Source organism: Nematostella vectensis, chromosome 7 (genome assembly GCF_932526225.1).
Source record: "Nematostella vectensis chromosome 7, jaNemVect1.1, whole genome shotgun sequence".
Classification (NCBI taxonomy): domain Eukaryota; kingdom Metazoa; phylum Cnidaria; class Anthozoa; order Actiniaria; family Edwardsiidae; genus Nematostella; species Nematostella vectensis.
The window spans coordinates 16,406,981-16,422,897 of NC_064040.1; the positions used below are offsets into that span (position 1 = coordinate 16,406,981).

Here is a 15,917-nt window from a genome sequence, read left to right on the forward strand (position 1 = left end):
ACGCGCGAACATTAAGAAGCGCATCACCTGAATGCTTGTTTCCAAATAATCCCACCCGATCGCAGCTAATTTGACCGTACGATCGCAACCAATTGCAAAGTGGTTTCCATGTGATCGCACACGATCACAAAGTGGTTTAACACACGATCGTATGGCGAGTTTTTATATAATATACACATAATCGCCTTGCTCTTTACAGGCAGCGAAGCACCTGAAAAAGTAGGAAGGCGAATTTCTCCCAACATCACCATAGTGAGATACTAAGATGAGAGCGATAATAATGGAAATTTGCTCTTTACAGGCAGCGGAGCACATCAAAAAGTAGGAAGGCGAATTTCTCCCAACATCACCATAGTGAGATACTAAGATGAGAGCGATAATAATGGAAATTTGCTCTTTACAGGCAGCGGAGCACATCAAAAAGTAGGAAGGCGAATTTCTCCCAACATCACCATAGTGAGATACTAAGATGAGAGCGATAATAATGGAAATTTGCTCTTTACGGGCAGCGGAGCACCTCAAAAAGTAGGAAGGCGAATTTCTCCCAACATCACCATAGTGAGATACTAAGATGAGAGCGATAATAATGGAAATTTGCTCTTTACGGGCAGCGGAGCACCTCAAAAAGTAGGAAGGCGAATTTCTCCCAACATCACCATAGTGAGATACTAAGACGAGAGCGATAATAATGGAAATTTGCTCTTTACAGGCAGCGGAGCACATCAAAAAGTAGGAAGGCGAATTTCTCCCAACATCACCATAGTGAGATACTAAGATGAGAGCGATAATAATGGAAATTTGCTCTTTACAGGCAGCGGAGCACCTCAAAAAGTAGGAAGGCGAATTTCTCCCAACATCACCATAGTGAGATACTAAGACGAGAGCGATAATAATGGAAATTTGCTCTTTACGGGCAGCGGAGCACCTCAAAAAGTAGGAAGGCGAATTTCTCCCAACATCACCATAGTGAGATACTAAGACGAGAGCGATAATAATGGAAATTTGCTCTTTACAGGCAGCGGAGCACATCAAAAAGTAGGAAGGCGAATTTCTCCCAACATCACCATAGTGAGATACTAAGATGAGAGCGATAATAATGGAAATTTGCTCTTTACAGGCAGCGGAGCACCTCAAAAAGTAGGAAGGCGAATTTCTCCCAACATCACCATAGTGAGATACTAAGACGAGAGCGATAATAATGGAAATTTGCTCTTTACAGGCAGCGGAGCACCTCAAAAAGTAGGAAGGCGAATTTCTCCCAACATCACCATAGTGAGATACTAAGACGAGAGCGATAATAATGGAAATTTGCTCTTTACAGGCAGCGGAGCACATCAAAAAGTAGGAAGGCGAATTTCTCCCAACATCACCATAGTGAGATACTAAGATGAGAGCGATAATAATGGAAATTTGCTCTTTACAGGCAGCGGAGCACATCAAAAAGTAGGAAGGCGAATTTCTCCCAACATCACCATAGTGAGATACTAAGACGAGAGCGATAATAATGGAAATTTGCTCTTTACAGGCAGCGGAGCACCTCAAAAAGTAGGAAGGCGAATTTCTCCCAACATCACCATAGTGAGATACTAAGACGAGAGCGATAATAATGGAAATTTGCTCTTTACAGGCAGCGGAGCACATCAAAAAGTAGGAAGGCGAATTTCTCCCAACATCACCATAGTGAGATACTAAGATGAGAGCGATAATAATGGAAATTTGCTCTTTACAGGCAGCGGAGCACATCAAAAAGTAGGAAGGCGAATTTCTCCCAACATCACCATAGTGAGATACTAAGATGAGAGCGATAATAATGGAAATTTGCTCTTTACAGGCAGCGGAGCACATCAAAAAGTAGGAAGGCGAATTTCTCCCAACATCACCATAGTGAGATACTAAGATGAGAGCGATAATAATGGAAATTTGCTCTTTACAGGCAGCGGAGCACATCAAAAAGTAGGAAGGCGAATTTCTCCCAACATCACCATAGTGAGATACTAAGATGAGAGCGATAATAATGGAAATTTGCTCTTTACAGGCAGCGGAGCACCTGTAAACACCACACATTACCTTTGATAATTAAAACAATCATTGTTGTGACATAGGAATATATAAGACATTTTACTTTACAATAAAATAAACATGTTTAAAATAAGGAGAAAATACGTTGAGTTAGCAGGTTCATGTAATTAGAGGATCAAATTACAGTAACAGGAAGTTTGAGTTGCAAAGAAATCATATGTCATCAGTTGTCAACTGTAATAACCTTAAAAATAAATATTTATTACAAAAGAATCCACTTGTCAATCATTGGCTGTAGGGTTGCAGCAGAGTGGATTCTACGATGTGGAGGAGGAGTCAAGTTTCATTCTCATGACAGCTGGATGAGAAACTACAATGCACTTGCTCCAGGGCCTGGGCACAAATACAGGCTTCAGGGGATTGATGCCCAGGATACCTGTGTTACCACGGGGGGTCTGCTTCATCTAGGTAGGTGCACTGACCAAAACGAAGTATCTGTGGCCTTCCTCCCCCACACAAGAATTTGGACTAATGAATTGACAGATAGTAAAGTAGCCCTGAAAGTAATGTGGTGATATGTTAAGAAGATGAAATCTCTTCAGGGGGAATGGAGTAAATTAACATCATCCCAGTGCAAAAATATGTTACACTACAACACTATATTTTATACTGAAATGGGACCAAGATACAGAGGTCATCAGGTAAGCCCCAAGGTGGCCTCTCACTAATGCTCCCTAGATCAAACGCTCTCTGATGACTGTGGGTGCTTAAGAAATGCTCCATGGACAGATACATGGCAGACATGCAACTATTCCTTGGCTTGTTTAGGTCTTTTAAATAGCAACTAGAAGTTTGTTAAATCATTTTCAACGTTATTTTTTACGAGATGAAGAAGAGGTGTTTTAAGTAGCAGAGAAAACTATTTCAATCTTTTTTTGCAGAAGGTCTTCATCACCTAGAGTATTTGAGTCTTCACAACTGTAAATACATAACCGACCTGAATCACTTGCAGCATGTGAAGAACTCTCTCAGAGAGCTAGATATTGGCAACTGTCATGGAATCTCAGACATCCAACCACTTGAACAAATGACGTAGGTCCCTGTCTCTTTTACTGTCTTCTGCTTGTGCCTTATCTGCTTATGCCTCTGGCACCCTTTGAGCCGCCATTTTTCAAGTCTTATGAAATTGTCATTAATTTGTTGAAGCTCTGTCATTCTGAAATGTGATCTTAACATTTCCTCCAGAAAGCTACAGAAGCTAAACTTGTCAGGCGCAAGTCGCATCAAGGACAAAGACAAGTCTATAAGTGATCTCCTGAAAAAACTACCAGAATGTGAAGTCAAGATGTAGCGTGATGATCATTTGGTGATTTAAAAAACGGATGATTGGAGTAACTATGTGCTTGTAGCCTTAGGGGGAGGATACAAATGACAGGCTGCCTATTTGAAGTATTTTTTCGAAAGGGTGATGATTATTGCCAAAATCAGGATAACAAAAATAACCTAGAGACAAATAGCGGTCACAGACAGATAGATAGCATATATTTCACGAAATGTGGTATAGACCCATTTGCCTCGGTTCTTATCCAAAATCAGCATAACAAAAATAACCTAGAGACAAATAGCGGTCACAGACAGATAGATAGCATATATTTCATGAAATGTGGTATAGACCCATTTGACTCGGTTCTCATTTTTTTTTTCGGCTTACCAGCCTGAACAGGGGCGGATACTGGAGTTCAAGAAAGAGGGTGCCTAAACAAGGGTTTCGAGAGAGGGGGAGGGAATTCATTGTTCTTTCAGATTCCTTGTATTTCTTGTTCTTTTGAAGCAAAGTATCCGATTAGGGGGGCCTGGGTCTGCTCGGCCAACCCTAGATCCGCCCCTGCTGAAGCCTTCCTATCAAACCAGGAACTCTGTATAATTGATAAGGACGATAATTAGGATACCAGCCTGTCTGCGTGGCTGAGTTTTTCTATCAAAGCTTTTGCTCTACTTTGGTCATAGATGATGGACACCTTAGAGAGGCTAAACACACTAATGTTAAAACAATTGCTGTACTTGGATATATTTCTTACCCTCGTACAATCACGGTATTTACGTCTATTGGGAAAGAGCCTTTAGGACACTAGTCTGCGTGGACGAGGCGTGCCGACACGACGAGCAGCTATCAAAATAACACCTAAAAACTAAGGCAACATGCTGGAATACAACCCTCACATTGCACGACATCAGACTAAGACTTTATTTGAATTGATTGACATCATAAGATATATAAACAAAAATGTTACAGGCTGAATGATTTTTCGGCCGAAAAACACTTTCTACCAAATGTTAGTTTATTCTGGAAGTAGAGTTTGGAAGAAATGGCGTCTGCTGATATAACATAGAGATTTGGTGAGAGTTTTTGTTGGGTCACTAGTGCATTTCAGAGGCAAAGGCGCCAGACTCTTGAACGCCAGGCGGTAATTGTTCAGTCTAGTTAGCGATGAATGCAAAAGAGGCTCCGGTTTTGCGCCCCTTAAGCACTGAGTCTCCATCAAGAGTGGTAGTCACGTGATGAATTGGTCACGAGGTTTCTCGAATTTCATTTCCAAGAACGTCTTGAGAAATCAGAAAAGTCAAACAGACACATTTGGTAAGACCTATCAAAGGAAGAAAATAACATGAATACAATAAGATCCAAATACGTGCTTTTAAAAGTATTATATTTTTCTTTGTTAGAATTCCTAAACAGATACATTTCTTCGACTTTAAGAAGCCTAAGAAATCAATTGATGTTAAAGATGGTCACCAAAACAATGTAGTGCTGGCAAATGTTGTGCTGCGTTTAGTTTTAGCGTCCAGCGGCTGAGTATATTACAGAACTTTGAGCCAAATGTATTTCACGGGTAAATAAGAACTACTTATGTAAAAAAATGTGGAAATAAATTGAGCGTTATATCGTTATACCGCTTTGGAAACACGCTGCCTTGTCATTTTGGAATTGACATACCTTAAGAATCTTCTCAAAGATAGCGTAGTGCCAACCAGTAAAATGTACACTAGAAGGGCTTCCCCCAGTGACTTGATCAGGGCAAACTTGACGGTCGTCACCACGTGCCGGCCTACGCTATACACATACATGTTGTTCTCAGATAAGTGATCAACCAGCCAGGAAGAAAGCCTCTCACCGGTTACTGCTTGAAGGCACAAGCTGCCGACCTAAGGTATCATCATTATCAGTACTACTTATGGAATAATTGGGTTTAAAGTTGAGACATCAATAATATCAGTACTCCTTATGGAATAATTGGGGTTAGGGTTAAAAGTTAAGGCATCATCATCATTTATATCAGTACCCGGTATGAAGTAACTTGGGTTACGGTTAGGTCATAGCCCTAACCCCAATAATTTCACACCGGTACTGATAGTAGTAATAATAAGGCCTAGAATCTAAGGCATCATTATTACTATTATTTGTACGAAACAATCATGTCTACCTGAAATAGAGTGTCCTCGTAGCGTGCGACTTTCGCGTCGATGGACTCTATCATCATCTCCACCCACTTGGTGATGGGAGGGGCCTCCATGGAGATATGACGCCACTCTGTCCCGCGGGAAGGCAGCTCGATCCCGCGGTCGGGTAATATCGCTTCTACAAAAAGTCTCTCGTACCTTGGGTAGAAGGGTGTCTTTCGAGATGGAATGGCGAATCTGCGGGATAGAGTATAAGGTTTTATCCCTTGGGACTGGATGTCTGGAGAATAACCGCGTGGCCTTGTCTCAATGGGCGGAATGACAAATCTGCGGGTTGGACCACGTGACCTTGTCTCAATGGACGGGATGGCAAATCTGCGGGTTGGATCACGTGACCTGGTCTCAATCGACGGAATGACAAATCTGCGTGTTGGACCACGTGACCTTGTCTCAATGGATGGAATGGCAAATCTGCGGGTTGGACCACGTGACCTTGTCTCAATGGATGGAATGGCAAATCTGCGGGTTGGACCACGTGACTTTGTTTCAATGGACGGAATGGCAAATCTTCGGGTTGGACCACGTGACCTTGTCTCAAAGGACGGAATTGCAAATCTGCGGGCTGGACCACGTGACCTTTTCTCAAAGGACGGAATGGCAAATCTGCGGGCTGGACCACGTGACCTTGTCTCAATTGATGGAATGGCAAATCTGCGGGCTGGACCACGTGACCTTGTCTCAATGGACGGAATGGCAAATCTGCGGGTTGGGCCACGTGACCTTGCCTCACTGGACGGAATGGCACATTCCTGGGGTGGGCAACTTGACTTTGTCCCTAGGGATGTGATATCAAATCCGCGGGATGGGCAATTCGACTCTGGATTTGGCCGCTGGGACTTTTCGTTGATGAGACCGTATGACTTTCTAAGAACGTCCGCTGGTGTTCGTTAAAAAAAAGCGAGGAGCAAGTTAGAGACTATGCGTACAAAAAACGGCGAACAAAGAACATCTTAGGGCTTTTAAAACCCTGGATTAGCCCCTGCCCCATGGAATATAGGGAAGCCGGAAATTTGATTAGAAGGAAAAGTTCAAGCGCGGCGCTTTTCATGTGCCATTGCAATTTCAACGGACTTGGAAATAATATGCTTTTCGTGACTCGATAAAATATTATGCAAGGGCGAAAAGGATAGATATGATTGATAAATGTTTGAGTAAATCTACCGTCTCACCTGTGATGACACGCACTTCGGCCTCCACCGACATGTATTCGTCGCCTTCCTCGCTCGAATACAAACAGCACAGTTTACCGTTCAATTTCTCGCTCATCTGCACCACAAACAGAGCGCCAAACTTCTTCACCTCCTTCCTGTTGGAAATCTCAACAAAGCGCTCACTCGTCTGTCCTACCGGGTGCTGTTTTATGTGCTCTGTGCTTGTTACTAAGTGCTTTCCTTCGCTTGTCACTTGTGCATTGCCTCCGTTCACGTGATCATTTCGTGCAACGATTTCTTCGGTTGCTTTAACGTGGTTGTTACTTCCATTCACGGGCTCTCCGCGTCTATCCCCATGATTTTCACGTGCAGTCTTGTCGTCTCCGCGTTCTGCCTTTATTCCGTGAGCTGTCCCGTGTAGCAGCCCGAGGTTCTTCGCTTGAGTCGCCAGACACGGGATAAGCACCCTTGCACCAGGTGTAACATATTGAACAGTGCTCGCGACTGTTTCCTGCGCTTTGGCCGTGTAAACACGTGTCTCGCCCCACCCACATAGTGGCGCCATTGCGAGGCCCAAGGTCAAGGCGATAAAAAGTGTTTTTGTTAAACTCATGTTAAATTTTCTAAAGTAAAATCTCGAGATACGTAGTACGCGTCCGAGCAGTACAAAGATAGAACAGTGTACGAGAGTTTGTAACCAGGGAGACGTGTTACATGGAATAAAAGTATTGTGACGTTATGTTGAGCGTGCACCAAAGCGCGCGCGCTTGTTTCATTTTCCCATTCTCACTGGAACGCAAGCGTAAGAGGAAAAGCAGAACGCAACTGCTTGATTTTCTTGCGCTTGTGTTTGACCGATTCTCACTTGTTTTACGCTTCCGTTTGTGCTTACGCTTGCATTCCAGTGAGAATCGGTAAATTACGTGTGCTGCGCTTGAGTCCAAGTAAGAACCGACCAACATCCGCAAACCGGCACGGGCGCGCAGTAACAAAGCCACCACCTTCACCCAAACACCACCACACCACCGGTAACACAGCCACCATTTGTAGAAACCTATCTGATAAAGTGTCTTGTTTATAACGCGCGAACATTAAGAAGCGCATCACCTGAATGCTTGTTTCCAAATAATCCCACCCGATCGCAGCTAATTTGACCGTACGATCGCAACCAATTGCAAAGTGGTTTCCATGTGATCGCACACGATCACAAAGTGGTTTAACACACGATCGTATGGCGAGTTTTTATATAATATACACATAATCGCCTTGCTCTTTACAGGCAGCGAAGCACCTGAAAAAGTAGGAAGGCGAATTTCTCCCAACATCACCATAGTGAGATACTAAGATGAGAGCGATAATAATGGAAATTTGCTCTTTACAGGCAGCGGAGCACATCAAAAAGTAGGAAGGCGAATTTCTCCCAACATCACCATAGTGAGATACTAAGATGAGAGCGATAATAATGGAAATTTGCTCTTTACAGGCAGCGGAGCACATCAAAAAGTAGGAAGGCGAATTTCTCCCAACATCACCATAGTGAGATACTAAGATGAGAGCGATAATAATGGAAATTTGCTCTTTACGGGCAGCGGAGCACCTCAAAAAGTAGGAAGGCGAATTTCTCCCAACATCACCATAGTGAGATACTAAGATGAGAGCGATAATAATGGAAATTTGCTCTTTACGGGCAGCGGAGCACCTCAAAAAGTAGGAAGGCGAATTTCTCCCAACATCACCATAGTGAGATACTAAGACGAGAGCGATAATAATGGAAATTTGCTCTTTACAGGCAGCGGAGCACATCAAAAAGTAGGAAGGCGAATTTCTCCCAACATCACCATAGTGAGATACTAAGATGAGAGCGATAATAATGGAAATTTGCTCTTTACAGGCAGCGGAGCACCTCAAAAAGTAGGAAGGCGAATTTCTCCCAACATCACCATAGTGAGATACTAAGACGAGAGCGATAATAATGGAAATTTGCTCTTTACGGGCAGCGGAGCACCTCAAAAAGTAGGAAGGCGAATTTCTCCCAACATCACCATAGTGAGATACTAAGACGAGAGCGATAATAATGGAAATTTGCTCTTTACAGGCAGCGGAGCACATCAAAAAGTAGGAAGGCGAATTTCTCCCAACATCACCATAGTGAGATACTAAGATGAGAGCGATAATAATGGAAATTTGCTCTTTACAGGCAGCGGAGCACCTCAAAAAGTAGGAAGGCGAATTTCTCCCAACATCACCATAGTGAGATACTAAGACGAGAGCGATAATAATGGAAATTTGCTCTTTACAGGCAGCGGAGCACCTCAAAAAGTAGGAAGGCGAATTTCTCCCAACATCACCATAGTGAGATACTAAGACGAGAGCGATAATAATGGAAATTTGCTCTTTACAGGCAGCGGAGCACATCAAAAAGTAGGAAGGCGAATTTCTCCCAACATCACCATAGTGAGATACTAAGATGAGAGCGATAATAATGGAAATTTGCTCTTTACAGGCAGCGGAGCACATCAAAAAGTAGGAAGGCGAATTTCTCCCAACATCACCATAGTGAGATACTAAGACGAGAGCGATAATAATGGAAATTTGCTCTTTACAGGCAGCGGAGCACCTCAAAAAGTAGGAAGGCGAATTTCTCCCAACATCACCATAGTGAGATACTAAGACGAGAGCGATAATAATGGAAATTTGCTCTTTACAGGCAGCGGAGCACATCAAAAAGTAGGAAGGCGAATTTCTCCCAACATCACCATAGTGAGATACTAAGATGAGAGCGATAATAATGGAAATTTGCTCTTTACAGGCAGCGGAGCACATCAAAAAGTAGGAAGGCGAATTTCTCCCAACATCACCATAGTGAGATACTAAGATGAGAGCGATAATAATGGAAATTTGCTCTTTACAGGCAGCGGAGCACATCAAAAAGTAGGAAGGCGAATTTCTCCCAACATCACCATAGTGAGATACTAAGATGAGAGCGATAATAATGGAAATTTGCTCTTTACAGGCAGCGGAGCACATCAAAAAGTAGGAAGGCGAATTTCTCCCAACATCACCATAGTGAGATACTAAGATGAGAGCGATAATAATGGAAATTTGCTCTTTACAGGCAGCGGAGCACCTGTAAACACCACACATTACCTTTGATAATTAAAACAATCATTGTTGTGACATAGGAATATATAAGACATTTTACTTTACAATAAAATAAACATGTTTAAAATAAGGAGAAAATACGTTGAGTTAGCAGGTTCATGTAATTAGAGGATCAAATTACAGTAACAGGAAGTTTGAGTTGCAAAGAAATCATATGTCATCAGTTGTCAACTGTAATAACCTTAAAAATAAATATTTATTACAAAAGAATCCACTTGTCAATCATTGGCTGTAGGGTTGCAGCAGAGTGGATTCTACGATGTGGAGGAGGAGTCAAGTTTCATTCTCATGACAGCTGGATGAGAAACTACAATGCACTTGCTCCAGGGCCTGGGCACAAATACAGGCTTCAGGGGATTGATGCCCAGGATACCTGTGTTACCACGGGGGGTCTGCTTCATCTAGGTAGGTGCACTGACCAAAACGAAGTATCTGTGGCCTTCCTCCCCCACACAAGAATTTGGACTAATGAATTGACAGATAGTAAAGTAGCCCTGAAAGTAATGTGGTGATATGTTAAGAAGATGAAATCTCTTCAGGGGGAATGGAGTAAATTAACATCATCCCAGTGCAAAAATATGTTACACTACAACACTATATTTTATACTGAAATGGGACCAAGATACAGAGGTCATCAGGTAAGCCCCAAGGTGGCCTCTCACTAATGCTCCCTAGATCAAACGCTCTCTGATGACTGTGGGTGCTTAAGAAATGCTCCATGGACAGATACATGGCAGACATGCAACTATTCCTTGGCTTGTTTAGGTCTTTTAAATAGCAACTAGAAGTTTGTTAAATCATTTTCAACGTTATTTTTTACGAGATGAAGAAGAGGTGTTTTAAGTAGCAGAGAAAACTATTTCAATCTTTTTTTGCAGAAGGTCTTCATCACCTAGAGTATTTGAGTCTTCACAACTGTAAATACATAACCGACCTGAATCACTTGCAGCATGTGAAGAACTCTCTCAGAGAGCTAGATATTGGCAACTGTCATGGAATCTCAGACATCCAACCACTTGAACAAATGACGTAGGTCCCTGTCTCTTTTACTGTCTTCTGCTTGTGCCTTATCTGCTTATGCCTCTGGCACCCTTTGAGCCGCCATTTTTCAAGTCTTATGAAATTGTCATTAATTTGTTGAAGCTCTGTCATTCTGAAATGTGATCTTAACATTTCCTCCAGAAAGCTACAGAAGCTAAACTTGTCAGGCGCAAGTCGCATCAAGGACAAAGACAAGTCTATAAGTGATCTCCTGAAAAAACTACCAGAATGTGAAGTCAAGATGTAGCGTGATGATCATTTGGTGATTTAAAAAACGGATGATTGGAGTAACTATGTGCTTGTAGCCTTAGGGGGAGGATACAAATGACAGGCTGCCTATTTGAAGTATTTTTTCGAAAGGGTGATGATTATTGCCAAAATCAGGATAACAAAAATAACCTAGAGACAAATAGCGGTCACAGACAGATAGATAGCATATATTTCACGAAATGTGGTATAGACCCATTTGCCTCGGTTCTTATCCAAAATCAGCATAACAAAAATAACCTAGAGACAAATAGCGGTCACAGACAGATAGATAGCATATATTTCATGAAATGTGGTATAGACCCATTTGACTCGGTTCTCATTTTTTTTTTCGGCTTACCAGCCTGAACAGGGGCGGATACTGGAGTTCAAGAAAGAGGGTGCCTAAACAAGGGTTTCGAGAGAGGGGGAGGGAATTCATTGTTCTTTCAGATTCCTTGTATTTCTTGTTCTTTTGAAGCAAAGTATCCGATTAGGGGGGCCTGGGTCTGCTCGGCCAACCCTAGATCCGCCCCTGCTGAAGCCTTCCTATCAAACCAGGAACTCTGTATAATTGATAAGGACGATAATTAGGATACCAGCCTGTCTGCGTGGCTGAGTTTTTCTATCAAAGCTTTTGCTCTACTTTGGTCATAGATGATGGACACCTTAGAGAGGCTAAACACACTAATGTTAAAACAATTGCTGTACTTGGATATATTTCTTACCCTCGTACAATCACGGTATTTACGTCTATTGGGAAAGAGCCTTTAGGACACTAGTCTGCGTGGACGAGGCGTGCCGACACGACGAGCAGCTATCAAAATAACACCTAAAAACTAAGGCAACATGCTGGAATACAACCCTCACATTGCACGACATCAGACTAAGACTTTATTTGAATTGATTGACATCATAAGATATATAAACAAAAATGTTACAGGCTGAATGATTTTTCGGCCGAAAAACACTTTCTACCAAATGTTAGTTTATTCTGGAAGTAGAGTTTGGAAGAAATGGCGTCTGCTGATATAACATAGAGATTTGGTGAGAGTTTTTGTTGGGTCACTAGTGCATTTCAGAGGCAAAGGCGCCAGACTCTTGAACGCCAGGCGGTAATTGTTCAGTCTAGTTAGCGATGAATGCAAAAGAGGCTCCGGTTTTGCGCCCCTTAAGCACTGAGTCTCCATCAAGAGTGGTAGTCACGTGATGAATTGGTCACGAGGTTTCTCGAATTTCATTTCCAAGAACGTCTTGAGAAATCAGAAAAGTCAAACAGACACATTTGGTAAGACCTATCAAAGGAAGAAAATAACATGAATACAATAAGATCCAAATACGTGCTTTTAAAAGTATTATATTTTTCTTTGTTAGAATTCCTAAACAGATACATTTCTTCGACTTTAAGAAGCCTAAGAAATCAATTGATGTTAAAGATGGTCACCAAAACAATGTAGTGCTGGCAAATGTTGTGCTGCGTTTAGTTTTAGCGTCCAGCGGCTGAGTATATTACAGAACTTTGAGCCAAATGTATTTCACGGGTAAATAAGAACTACTTATGTAAAAAAATGTGGAAATAAATTGAGCGTTATATCGTTATACCGCTTTGGAAACACGCTGCCTTGTCATTTTGGAATTGACATACCTTAAGAATCTTCTCAAAGATAGCGTAGTGCCAACCAGTAAAATGTACACTAGAAGGGCTTCCCCCAGTGACTTGATCAGGGCAAACTTGACGGTCGTCACCACGTGCCGGCCTACGCTATACACATACATGTTGTTCTCAGATAAGTGATCAACCAGCCAGGAAGAAAGCCTCTCACCGGTTACTGCTTGAAGGCACAAGCTGCCGACCTAAGGTATCATCATTATCAGTACTACTTATGGAATAATTGGGTTTAAAGTTGAGACATCAATAATATCAGTACTCCTTATGGAATAATTGGGGTTAGGGTTAAAAGTTAAGGCATCATCATCATTTATATCAGTACCCGGTATGAAGTAACTTGGGTTACGGTTAGGTCATAGCCCTAACCCCAATAATTTCACACCGGTACTGATAGTAGTAATAATAAGGCCTAGAATCTAAGGCATCATTATTACTATTATTTGTACGAAACAATCATGTCTACCTGAAATAGAGTGTCCTCGTAGCGTGCGACTTTCGCGTCGATGGACTCTATCATCATCTCCACCCACTTGGTGATGGGAGGGGCCTCCATGGAGATATGACGCCACTCTGTCCCGCGGGAAGGCAGCTCGATCCCGCGGTCGGGTAATATCGCTTCTACAAAAAGTCTCTCGTACCTTGGGTAGAAGGGTGTCTTTCGAGATGGAATGGCGAATCTGCGGGATAGAGTATAAGGTTTTATCCCTTGGGACTGGATGTCTGGAGAATAACCGCGTGGCCTTGTCTCAATGGGCGGAATGACAAATCTGCGGGTTGGACCACGTGACCTTGTCTCAATGGACGGGATGGCAAATCTGCGGGTTGGATCACGTGACCTGGTCTCAATCGACGGAATGACAAATCTGCGTGTTGGACCACGTGACCTTGTCTCAATGGATGGAATGGCAAATCTGCGGGTTGGACCACGTGACCTTGTCTCAATGGATGGAATGGCAAATCTGCGGGTTGGACCACGTGACTTTGTTTCAATGGACGGAATGGCAAATCTTCGGGTTGGACCACGTGACCTTGTCTCAAAGGACGGAATTGCAAATCTGCGGGCTGGACCACGTGACCTTTTCTCAAAGGACGGAATGGCAAATATGCGGGCTGGACCACGTGACCTTGTCTCAATTGATGGAATGGCAAATCTGCGGGCTGGACCACGTGACCTTGTCTCAATGGACGGAATGGCAAATCTGCGGGTTGGACCACGTGACCTTGCCTCACTGGACGGAATGGCACATTGCTGGGTTGGGCAACTTGACTTTGTCCCTCGGGATGTGATATCAAATCCGCGGGATGGGCAATTCGACTCTGGATTTGGCCGCTGGGACTTTTCGTTGATGAGACCGTATGACTTTCTAAGAACGTCCGCTGGTGTTCGTTAAAAAAAAGCGAGGAGCAAGTTAGAGACTATGCGTACAAAAAACGGCTAACAAAGAACATCTTAGTGCTTTTAAAACACTGGATTAGCCCCTGCCCCATGGAATATAGGGAAGCCGGAAATTTGATTAGAAGGAAAAGTTCAAGCGCGGCGCTTTTCATGTGCCATTGCAATTTCAACGGACTTGGAAATAATATGCTTTTCGTGACTCGATAAAATAATATGCAAGGGCGAAAAGGATAGATATGATTGATAAATGTTTGAGTAAATGTACCGTCTCACCTGTGATGACACGCACTTCGGCCTCCACCGACATGTATTCGTCGCCTTCCTCGCTCGAATACAAACAGCACAGTTTACCGTTCAATTTCTCGCTCATCTGCACCACAAACAGAGCGCCAAACTTCTTCACCTCCTTCCTGTTGGAAATCTCAACAAAGCGCTCACTCGTCTGTCCTACCGGGTGCTGTTTTATGTGCTCTGTGCTTGTTACTAAGTGCTTTCCTTCGCTTGTCACTTGTGCATTGCCTCCGTTCACGTGATCATTTCGTGCAACGATTTCTTCGGTTGCTTTAACGTGGTTGTTACTTCCATTCACGGGCTCTCCGCGTCTATCCCCATGATCTTCACGTGCAGTCTTGCCGTCTCCGCGTTCTGCCTTTATTCCGTGAGCTGTCCCGTGTAGCAGCCCGAGGTTCTTCGCTTGAGTCGCCAGACACGGGATAAGCACCCTTGCACCAGGTGTTACATATTGAACAGTGCTCGCGACTGTTTCCTGCGCTTTGGCCGTGTAAACACGTGTCTCGCCCCACCCACATAGTGGCGCCATTGCGAGGCCCAAGGTCAAGGCGATAAAAAGTGTTTTTGTTAAACTCATGTTAAATTTTCTAAAGTAAAATCTCGAGATACGTAGTACGCGTCCGAGCAGTACAAAGATAGAACAGTGTACGAGAGTTTGTAACCAGGGAGACGTGTTACATGGAATAAAAGTATTGTGACGTTATGTTGAGCGTGCACCAAAGCGCGCGCGCTTGTTTCATTTTCCCATTCTCACTGGAACGCAAGCGTAAGAGGAAAAGCAGAACGCAACTGCTTGATTTTCTTGCGCTTGACCGATTCTCACTTGTTTCACGCTTCAGTTTGTGCTTACGCTTGCATTCCAGTGAGAATCGGTAAATTACGTGTGGTGCGCTTGAGTCCAAGTAAGAACCGACCAACCTCGGCAAACCGGCACGCGCGCGCAGTAAAAAAGCCACCACCTTCACCCAAACACCACCACACCACCGGTAACACAGCCACCATCCCACCCAAACACCACCAGTAACACAGCCACCATCCCTCCCAAACACCACCACAACACCGGTAACACAGCCACCATCCCACCCAAACACCACCACACCACCAGTAACACAGCCGCCATCCCACCCAAACACCACCACACCACCAGTAACACAGCCACCACCTCCACCCAAACACTACCACACCACCAGTAACGGAGCCACCATCCCACCCAAACACCACCACACCACCAGTAACAAAGCCACCATCCCACCCAAACACCACCACACCACCAGTAACAAAGCCACCATCCCAACCAAACACCACCACACTACCAGTAACAAAGCCACCATCCCACCCAAACACCACCACATCACCAGTAACAAAGCCACCATCCCACCCAAACACCACCACACCACCGGTAACACAGCCACCACCAGTGACC

At 43.6% G+C, this 15,917-nt stretch overlaps 4 protein-coding genes and 2 non-coding genes across 6 annotated transcripts; 4 read left to right on the forward strand and 2 right to left on the reverse strand.

The window, feature by feature from the left end:
• Window positions 1-1,912: 1,912 nt before the first annotated feature.
• LOC125568408 (ATP synthase subunit s, mitochondrial-like) lies at window positions 1,913-4,978 on the forward strand. The gene is made up of 4 exons (XM_048730676.1): window positions 1,913-1,953; window positions 2,291-2,487; window positions 2,961-3,111; window positions 3,265-4,978. Exons 1-4 carry the CDS (start codon window positions 1,913-1,915, stop codon window positions 3,368-3,370), a joined length of 495 nt encoding a protein of 164 aa, XP_048586633.1. The 3' UTR covers window positions 3,371-4,978.
• On the forward strand, window positions 2,695-2,825 carry LOC116620193. The gene has a single exon (XR_004297064.1). It is a non-coding gene; the product is annotated as a small Cajal body-specific RNA 8 (non-coding RNA).
• Window positions 4,241-7,548, reverse strand: LOC125568351. Its single transcript, XM_048730428.1, has 4 exons — window positions 6,708-7,548; window positions 5,502-6,415; window positions 5,015-5,223; window positions 4,241-4,664 (listed from the first exon to the last, which is right to left on the reverse strand). Exons 1-4 carry the CDS (start codon window positions 7,300-7,302, stop codon window positions 4,607-4,609), a joined length of 1,776 nt encoding a protein of 591 aa, XP_048586385.1. The 5' UTR covers window positions 7,303-7,548; the 3' UTR covers window positions 4,241-4,606.
• Window positions 7,549-10,065: 2,517 nt separating this feature from the next.
• On the forward strand, window positions 10,066-12,747 carry LOC116620176 (ATP synthase subunit s, mitochondrial). The gene is made up of 3 exons (XM_032385839.2): window positions 10,066-10,256; window positions 10,730-10,880; window positions 11,034-12,747. The coding sequence occupies exons 1-3, from the start codon at window positions 10,151-10,153 to the stop codon at window positions 11,137-11,139; spliced, it is 363 nt and encodes a 120-aa protein (XP_032241730.2). The 5' UTR covers window positions 10,066-10,150; the 3' UTR covers window positions 11,140-12,747.
• LOC125568444 lies at window positions 10,464-10,594 on the forward strand. The gene has a single exon (XR_007312379.1). It is a non-coding gene; the product is annotated as a small Cajal body-specific RNA 8 (non-coding RNA).
• On the reverse strand, window positions 12,010-15,519 carry LOC116620174. The gene is made up of 4 exons (XM_032385835.2): window positions 14,477-15,519; window positions 13,271-14,184; window positions 12,784-12,992; window positions 12,010-12,433 (listed from the first exon to the last, which is right to left on the reverse strand). Exons 1-4 carry the CDS (start codon window positions 15,069-15,071, stop codon window positions 12,376-12,378), a joined length of 1,776 nt encoding a protein of 591 aa, XP_032241726.2. The 5' UTR covers window positions 15,072-15,519; the 3' UTR covers window positions 12,010-12,375.
• Window positions 15,520-15,917: the final 398 nt, after the last annotated feature.